The sequence below is a fragment of the Sparus aurata genome, chromosome 20, assembly GCF_900880675.1.
Source record: "Sparus aurata chromosome 20, fSpaAur1.1, whole genome shotgun sequence".
Classification (NCBI taxonomy): Eukaryota; Metazoa; Chordata; class Actinopteri; order Spariformes; family Sparidae; genus Sparus; species Sparus aurata.
Genome location: NC_044206.1, coordinates 15,197,985 through 15,206,833, shown reverse-complemented (window position 1 = coordinate 15,206,833; position 8,849 = coordinate 15,197,985). Strand labels below are relative to the sequence as shown.

Genomic DNA, 8,849 nt, shown 5'->3' with positions numbered 1-8,849 from the left:
CGATGACGAGCTGACGGCGGAGAGGGTTCACCTGCAGCCGCGCGGCTGTCGTGTGTCGTGTGCTTACGACGGCGGTGATGATGCTGAGGAGACGGAGGAAGCGAGGGGCAGCGAGGATTCACCGGAAGGCGGCGAGAGGAGAGCGCTGTGCCCGCCGGCGTGTTGCGTCAGAGGCAAGCCCGCATCCCGGGAAGGTAGAGAAGAGCGCACGTACTTTAGTTTAGCTCTTAATAAACGGAAGTTATAACAAATAAAAATGAAATAAATGTCCCCATCCTCACAAAAACAAACACGCAGAAGTAACGTGCCCTATAACGTGGCCTTCCGTTATACAACCGTGTCACGTCACATCGGTAATAACGGGGCTATCACGTGTAGGCTAAGAGCCTGTGAGCAGGGTGTTTAGTCGTAAGGGAAGCAGCGTGGGTCACTTCACACACTTTCTGTAAAGTTTCGCTTTTCTGTGTCAACGAGGCCGGCGCGTCATTTAAACCGTAAACGTGACACGCTTGACGTCACATTAAAAGTGCCCCCCCTCCCATCGCCCGGTGGAAATATCAATTTTTATTTTATTTTTTATGATTGTTTGTTGTCTCACAGCACGTTAAAACGTTCATTGATTAATTTTTAATGCCTAGTGATATCTAAACTTCCTCCTTTCAGTGTGTGTGTGTGTGTGTGTGTGTGTGTGTGTGTGTGTGTGTGTGCTTTCTATGTAAGGAAGTCGGCTGCTAAGTATGCACCGGATAACAGATAAAGTGCTGTAAACCCTCCCTGAAAGGATGGATGACTGTGCACTTTTACAGCACCAGGGCTACCATACCTGTAGGCTTTCAGCACAATGTACTTGGAAATAAGACCTGGTCTGACAATCTACTCCAATCAGTTTGTGCCTATCAGCCAAACTAATGTGACGCAACAGAAAGGGTTTTTCCATTGGTATTATTCTGTATAAGGAAGAAAGACGTATTGGCTTTGTTTTGGGGGATGTGGTAAATGCACTGATGCCCCTTAAAGGGGCACTGTGTGTGCAGTTTTGGAAATATACATTCAGAAACTCAGAAAGCTCATATTTACAATATTGATAAGGTTATAATACAAACTGAGAATTATTTATTATTTACATACCTGAACAAACACATAGCTATCAGAGGGAAATGAGGTGTAGAAAGAAGGCAGGGTCCGCCAAATATAAACAGTGTACAGTTGTATGAAACTGTGTCGTCAGTTTGTTTAATCAGTTGCGAAAATGAAGAGAGTTTGTTTATCTAGTTTTTTTCAGTCAATGAAGATCTTTCTATTCCGGTTCAAATTACTTCCCCAAAACGGCAGTGCACCTTGAAACTTGAAAACAAAGCCTTGTTTCAAAGTTGAATCAACGCTTTTCCAATGAAATGGCTGTACGGTGTGAAACTAAAGAAGGGTTTTTCCATTGGTGTCACTCTGTATAAGGAAGAAAGACGTACTGACTTTGTTTTGGGAATTTAGAAGGAAGTAAGAATGTATCAGATGACATCGGTTTCTATTGAGAAATGATGTGTGAGGAAGAAATGCCACCAACGGTTTCAAAGTATAAATCTACACACATCTTGACTGTGTATAAGTATAGTCTCACTTGCATTCCTGAGATTAAGATTGCACTTGACGGCAATTTATTGGATAAATGGCCGAAAGAAATTATGATACAAGCACAGAGGCTCCTGTTACACAAGATTCCACTGTCCATGTCATTAATGGAGCAATATGTCAGAATTGGCCACCTGATAAATTCATGCTTAAAACATATGGGGGGCAGCATATCACCAAAGTGATCGCTTACTGCCGCTAACAGTAGCAGCAGTTAGCTGGTTAGCTCAGTTAGCTTTGGACAGTTAGCTGTGGACCAGGACAGGACGGAGATAGCCGATTAGCATGCTAACTTGGGTTATAACTTAGATATCACAGCAACACAATACATAGATGTCATAAAGTCAAAACAGTATTTTTTTTTTTCACATTCTGTTTTTTGAATGTTTCTAACTTAAATTCTTACAAATTGCACCTTTAATGCCAAGCAAAGTAAGATGTAAAAAATGACACCGTAAAATGTTAGACTGTATAAATCATCCTGCCTGTGTCCACTAAGCATTAAAGTGGAACTGCACTGTACATTTTAGAAGTTGTCTTTTCTTTAAAAAGGTCAAGAAATTGATGATGTCAGACTTACCAGGTAAAAAAGACTATTAGATGTAAGTTTGACGAGCTAAAATGTTTTAGCAACTTAAAATTATGAGTCTACTTTATTTGATTACTGTGAGGGAATCAGTTTCCTCCATTTATGTTGTAATTGTAATGGTGAGCAGACCACACATTGTGGATGAACTCAAAGAAAGGTGCCTGAACAACCTTGGTCTGAAATCTAATCTCTGCAAACATATCAGCTTGTTGCTCCACAGACAAGGTTTGCAAACACTAAACCACTGATTTCAGAAATCTTTTGTTTGTGTTTTTTCACCCAAATTTGAAGGCCACATGGAGTTCGATAACATACTCTCAGGGTCACTCCTCCACCCTGCAGTAACTGTATCAACAAAACACAAAGAGAGACCCTTCTTAGGGCCCCTGACTCTCAACCTATCTGCTCTCTCATCCTTACTTCCTTTGTCTTTCGCCTCCTTTTTTCTCTCTTTCGCAGGCCTAGAGAAACCAAAGCCATGTCCAGGTCTCGGTCTGTTCTACGCCTTCCTGTCAACAGTTTTATTCTCCATCATCGCCCTCTTGGTGAAAACCATCCAGGGAGTCCACGCCATAGAGATCAGCGCCATACGCTGCTTCTTCCAGATGATCTTCACTGCGCCGTTACTCATCTATCACAAGTAAGCACAATGGAGAAACTCAAATATTTTGACCACATGACCCCCAACAGTTACATTTTAAGATTTGCACATACTTTTTATGCAATAATTAGTACTGTTGTAACACCCCCAAACAGTCTTTTCTTTTAAACCAACAATGTATATGTTGTGATTAGATCCAAGTTTGTCTATATCCCTGTTTGTCAGGGGATTCCTGCATTTGTGTTCATGCCTCGCTGCCAAGTTCAAATACAAGTATCATGGCTTAACATATAAGCACTTGTCAAACAAGTTTGCATCGTCAAAATACTGTGAGAGCCATGTTTTTTTTTCGGCCCTGTTGATGAAAAATATTCTGTGCTTACAGTGTTGGGAAGGTTTTGAATAAAGCCTTTACACATGAAATATGATTTTGAATAAAGTACCAGAGGTTCTATTGTAATTGTATTGAACAGTAAAAGCATATTGTTCCATTTTCACCTAAAATATAGTACAATCTGATCTGATTATCAATTTAATTAAAAAAATAAACAGTTTAAGTAACAAAATATTAGTAAGTTACATTTTTAAAGGCCCATATTGAGCTCATTTTCACGTTAATTTATTTGATTTTAGAGAATGTTTACATGCTTTAATGTTCGATAAGCACAAAGCAAGAAAGCCAATGAAGGGAAATAAAATCCTGCTTCTAAAAATCATTAAGTTTACTCTCTCTCCATTCATTTCACAAGCATGACATGACAAACTGCACGCGTAACCACTAAAGAATGACGTTGTAATCCCAAGAATCAAAATTAAACTTAAATCCCAAAGACTACCGCAGTACTTTTAATCATTCATGTAACTATTCATCCGTTCATCCATACGTCCTCTGCATTCTTCTTTGTTTTGACGCTCATTTATGACCACCTCTCTTTACAGCCCCGCCCACTCACCTGCACATCCATCACTGTCATCTCCACAGCGCCTAAATCTGCCCATCTGTCACCTCTTTTCGCTGAGTTTTTCTCTCTCTTTCGCTCTAAAATTCTGTGTATACCTTCCTTTGTCAGTCTAACAATCCATTCATCCATCCATCTATCCATCATCCATCCATCCATCCATCCATTCATTCATCCATCATCCTCATATCTCTGCTCCTCCAGGACAGGTTTCCTTGGTCCCAGAGAAAAACGCAAATATCTTGTGTTCCGGGGTTTCGTCGGTTCCAATGCCATGATCCTGCTCTTCTATGCCGTTCAGCAGATGCCGCTAGCAGATGCCACCGTCATCATGTTCAGGTGAGAGGAGGTCGGAGCGTAATTACTTGTGCCTGACGAGTGCTGATTATACTAAGACTTCAGAAAGGTTTTGTCCTCTGCGAGTAATATGCCGCCACATTTTTCCTCTTATCTCCCTCCTGTCATTCTTTTCCTCACCCTCATCTCTTTAGCTCACTTTCCAACATTTCCCTTATTCCTCTTAATTGTCTCTCTCTCCCTCGCATATTCTGTCAGTAGAATATGAAAGATCAGGCGAAGTGGGATTCGAGTAGAGCTACATACCTCATATGAGACTGATCTGTTAAGACAATAGTCAGCATTTCTCACCAGCTTTCTCTTATTTTTTCTATATATTTTATCAATTTAACTAAACCCATTAATTTATAACGTACTATTATTCTTTGACTGTCCCTCAGTAATCCAGTTTTCACCTCCCTCTTGGCCTGGATCTTCCTGAAGGAGAGGTGTACGATCTGGGACTTGGTCTTCATGGTTTTTACCCTAACTGGAGTCATCCTCATCGCCCGACCACCGTTTATCTTTGGCGATCATCTACGTGGCATTGAGGGCAACTACACTAACCACATCAAGGGGACTATTGCCGCCTTTGCAGGTGATACAATTAACAAACTCCCATTTATACAGGTTTCATACAAGTTTATGTGACCATATTGAATAGATTAAAAACATTCAGAGGGCGTATGACAAAGAGAATTTTCTTCGTCCTTGACATGACAGACAGTTTTATTCTAACCAGGTCAGGATTACCATGACAACCAGGGGAATTCAGTGCAATACAGCTATGTCCTCTGGCACATCGGGGTCAGATGGGAGATACAGTCCTTCCAATTAGTCATAGTTCTCCTCTGGGGTTCTCCTCCCAGTGCTCAAATAGCTCCGTTCTGTGTGAAAGAGTGTTAGTTTAAAGTCCCTTATAGACTTACAGGCACTTTACACAATCTCAAAAAATGACATCTGCTCTCCTGCTAAGAAACCTGGTCTTAGCTGCTCCACTCCACATCTAGTGTGTGTCTGTCTGGAGAGAATGATCCGTCCTGTTTTGCTCTCCCCAAAGATTCCTTATATTCTTTCCCTTATCAGGTTCTTTTGGAGACATTATTTACACCCTTGACATGCGGTTTGCTTGTTCACTCACTTTAGATGGGGTGCAAATGGGTGTCAATAACATCTTTTCAAATCAGTTTAATCTTTGATTAAACCTGAGACATGGAATAAATTCATGTTTTTTGTTTATTTTAATGACTGAATTTTCATTTTGGGTGAATTTATCCTTTAATTTTGGCCCCCACAAAAAGACCCTAAATACGCTGACCTCAACATGTTCAACTTAAGTAACTCAAATAAATCTAAATCATTCATTCAATATCTTATTTCTGATTCGTTCTCAGGAGCTGTTGGGGCTGCTTTTACTTATGTTGTCCTTCGCAAGATTGGGAAGAGCGTCCATTACTACCTCTCTGTCTGGTACTACGCTGTCATCGGTTTCATTGAGTGCATCATCACTGTATCCGTCCTTGGGGAATGGAAGATCCCGTCCTGTGGCCGCGATCGCTGGCTGCTGATGCTGATTGCTGTCCTGGGTATTGCTGGCCAGAGCTTCCTCACGAAGGCCCTGCAGATCGAGAAAGCCGGACCCGTGGCCTTGGTGAGGACTGTCGATGTGGTGCTGGCGTTCCTCTTCCAGTTCATTTTCTTTAACCGTGCACCAACCTGGTGGAGCCTAGGAGGGGCGCTGTTTGTGGTGGCGAGCACCAGTGGAGTGGCTCTCAGGAAGTGGTACAGCAACTCTCGCAAGAGCTGAGAAAGAGAAGCAACATAGAATACTTTGGTATTACTATTTTTTGTTTTTCAGTTTCATATATTCCTGATCTATTCAGTGTTTTCCTTGTTTTTTACATGCAAACGTGAGGAGTCTTGAGCGCGCTGCAGAGTTAAAACAAGAAATATAGGGGGATAATCTAGTTGAGGGTAGTTGAAAAGGTCAAATTTGAATTCCGTACATTTATACATGTTGATTCCTAAGAGTCAACCTGTGTGAAACATTTTCCATATTCATTTTTTGTGTAAATTGACTCATAAATAAGAGGAAAGAAAAACTTTTGTTGCCCCAAAATCATATCCTGCTCCCTGGAGCGTTTTTAGCTAACAAACTGCCTATTCAAAAGAGATTTCCTATCTTCCCTTTGATAAAAACTCTACAGCATAAACAGGGCTGAAAGTTGAATGATAAAGCAGAGTGGTGAAGGATATCCACAGTCCCATTTGCCTTTTGCTTTTAGCTACATAAAATAGCCAAAGAGAACGGAGTGCTGCCGGGATGACGCGTTTTGGTGGACCAAAATTAGCACCGCCCTTCTTTTCCTCTACAAAAAACCAATGGGATTTTTTCCATGTTATTTTGGATTTTTGCAGCAAATAAGCTCTGCAGGAACCCGAAAAAAACAAGTTTATGATTTAACACAACTTATATGCTTTTTTAAGCCAATGTGCAATCGTCAGAAGTAACACCCCTTCAATGTCAATGACACTAAACCTTTAGTCAGACTAGTTTGGAAAAAAAACAAAACAATGATGGTTAATGTCCCTAACAACCTTGTTCATCTCATTTAGTCACTTGTTAGCAACTGCCATTTTTACCGTCAGACGTGTAAAAACGCTTCAAAATTCGCATCAAGTGTGTATTACGTATTTAATGTCCTAGAACAAAGTGTGAAAATCTCTTTGGGCCTTATTTCAGGCATCTAATCATAAAACCATGACAAATATAAAAAAAAAACTCCTTGACTTCAAGACAAGAGAACTGGTAGTGGAAAAATGTTAAAGGAGACATATTATGCCCATTTTCAAGTTCATAATTTTATAAGTATAAATGCTATAGACTTGAAAATTACATCCTTTGTCTAATACTGTCCAGTGCTGCAGCTCTGTATTCCCCCTCTGTCTTAAACTCTCTGTTTTAGCTCCTGTCGCTTTAAGGCCCCCACCCGAATACCCAGTCCGCTTTTTTTGGTCAGCTCACACAAGCCCGAGCCAGCACTGTGTCTCTTATTAGCTCCGTTGTGTTGTCAGCTTCCAGTTAGCTTTACTTCTACCTTGAATATAGGCACACAATATGCAAATGCATAAATGCATTCTGAGTCACAGAATTAGAAATTAACCTTTCAAGACCTTTTACGTGTACAAGAACCTGAAGGAAACAAACAAAATGAAAACGCATAATAGGTCCCCTTTAATTATTTTCTGGGTTTTACGACTCATTCCTGCAGCACTCTACGGGGACCAATCATACTGTGTCATATAACATGGCAATCATGTTAAACGTTACACTTACACTACATATTTAATTTTATAGTAGCATGGACACTGTAAAATTTGATAAATGTGTGTTTATTTAAAAAAATCTAGGAAAACGGATCACCTCACAATTACCAAGTAAGTCAAGTAATAATTTAAAGTTGTTGACATTAGCTCTTACAACGTAAATATGATGCTTTTCTTGATAATTCTGAGGGTTAGTGTGTTTCCTGACTTTTTGAAAATAAAGTCAGCTTTTAATATTAACATTGTCACTATCATAAAAAAACTACTTGATATGTGTGCGGTGCTGATGGTAACAAGTGTCACTCTGTTTTGTTTTTTTTACCAAATGGGATGTTTTATTATAAAGACATTCATTACAAAAATTTTAACAGAACTCCAAAATTTGTTTAAAGTTTTTACTTGAAAATAGGATGCACTGTGAAATCGGAAAAAGTGACTTTTACTTTGAAAGTTTGAGGAAACCGATGACCACGTAAAGTAGACTAATCATTTTAAGTTTTCAAATCATTTTAGTTCATACAACTTAATTTAGAAGCCTACTTGGTTATTCTGAGGTAACTGGTTTCCTGCCTTTTTTTAAAGTAAAGTCAACTTGCAGTGGAGGATTCTCTCAGGGATCACTTGCCTAACAGCTTAACATGCCCGGATTTGAATTACACCTAGATGCAACACAACGTTCTTATTCATGAAGCATTTTTATGCCTTTGTATTAAATTGATTTTTAAATTTTTATTTCATCACCCCCATTTTCTCTAACACATTCAAAGAAAAATAGCATAATAAGATAGTAATAGGATAATTTCTTAACAATATCTCTGAAGTGCCTTAAGTAGGGGACGTTAACCTCCGGCTTCCCTCAGCTGAGCTGCTCAGTAACAAGCAACTTGCACTGGGCAGCTGTGATCGTGCGTATTCATGTGAAGTAGGATGCTTCTGAAAAAAACCTCAAAATGCTTGAGTGACAAAGTCCAACGGCATTTTTTAAAGAGGCGCATGAGACATGATCCACGAAGACAACACCGAGCTCTTCATCATCTCAGGAGGAGTCAACTCTCTCACGTTGTCTAGCACTTAATGTCATCTGAGAATTAGTGGCACAGCTGTCTAAAAATATGTTTTCTATGATGCGGGGGGGGGGGGGGGGGGTGTGTTGTTTGCACTTTGTCTTCTCTAGGGTAGAATAAGTGTCAGTGACCTGCCACTATAGTTCAGCAAACAATGATCATCCAAACAGCTACACATAAGGTTTGCTGGGCTAAGCTGATGTTGAGGTTTTACACTCGAGTGTCATTTTTGTCAACCTCAGCCACGTGTAATTATTGTGCCAAGTTGAGGGTGTCTGTAGTCCCCTTAAGTTTTGCCTGGCTGAGTTCAGGTTTGTCCAGGTTATGAAAACAAGTTTTGGATAATG

General features: G+C 40.0%; 1 protein-coding gene across 1 annotated transcript in view; it reads left to right on the top strand.

Annotated features, from left to right (window-relative positions):
• Window positions 1-7,751, top strand: part of slc35g1 (solute carrier family 35 member G1) — an 8,154-nt gene extending 403 nt beyond the window's left edge. Inside the window, exons 1-5 of the mRNA XM_030400564.1 lie at window positions 1-194; window positions 2,675-2,855; window positions 3,980-4,114; window positions 4,513-4,709; window positions 5,506-7,751. The exon at window positions 1-194 is cut by the window's left edge and continues 403 nt beyond it. Coding sequence (XP_030256424.1) covers window positions 1-194; window positions 2,675-2,855; window positions 3,980-4,114; window positions 4,513-4,709; window positions 5,506-5,918 — 1,120 coding nt within the window. The 3' untranslated portion in view covers window positions 5,919-7,751. The remainder of the gene's footprint in view (window positions 195-2,674; window positions 2,856-3,979; window positions 4,115-4,512; window positions 4,710-5,505) is intronic.
• The last annotated feature ends 1,098 nt before the right edge of the window (window positions 7,752-8,849 follow it).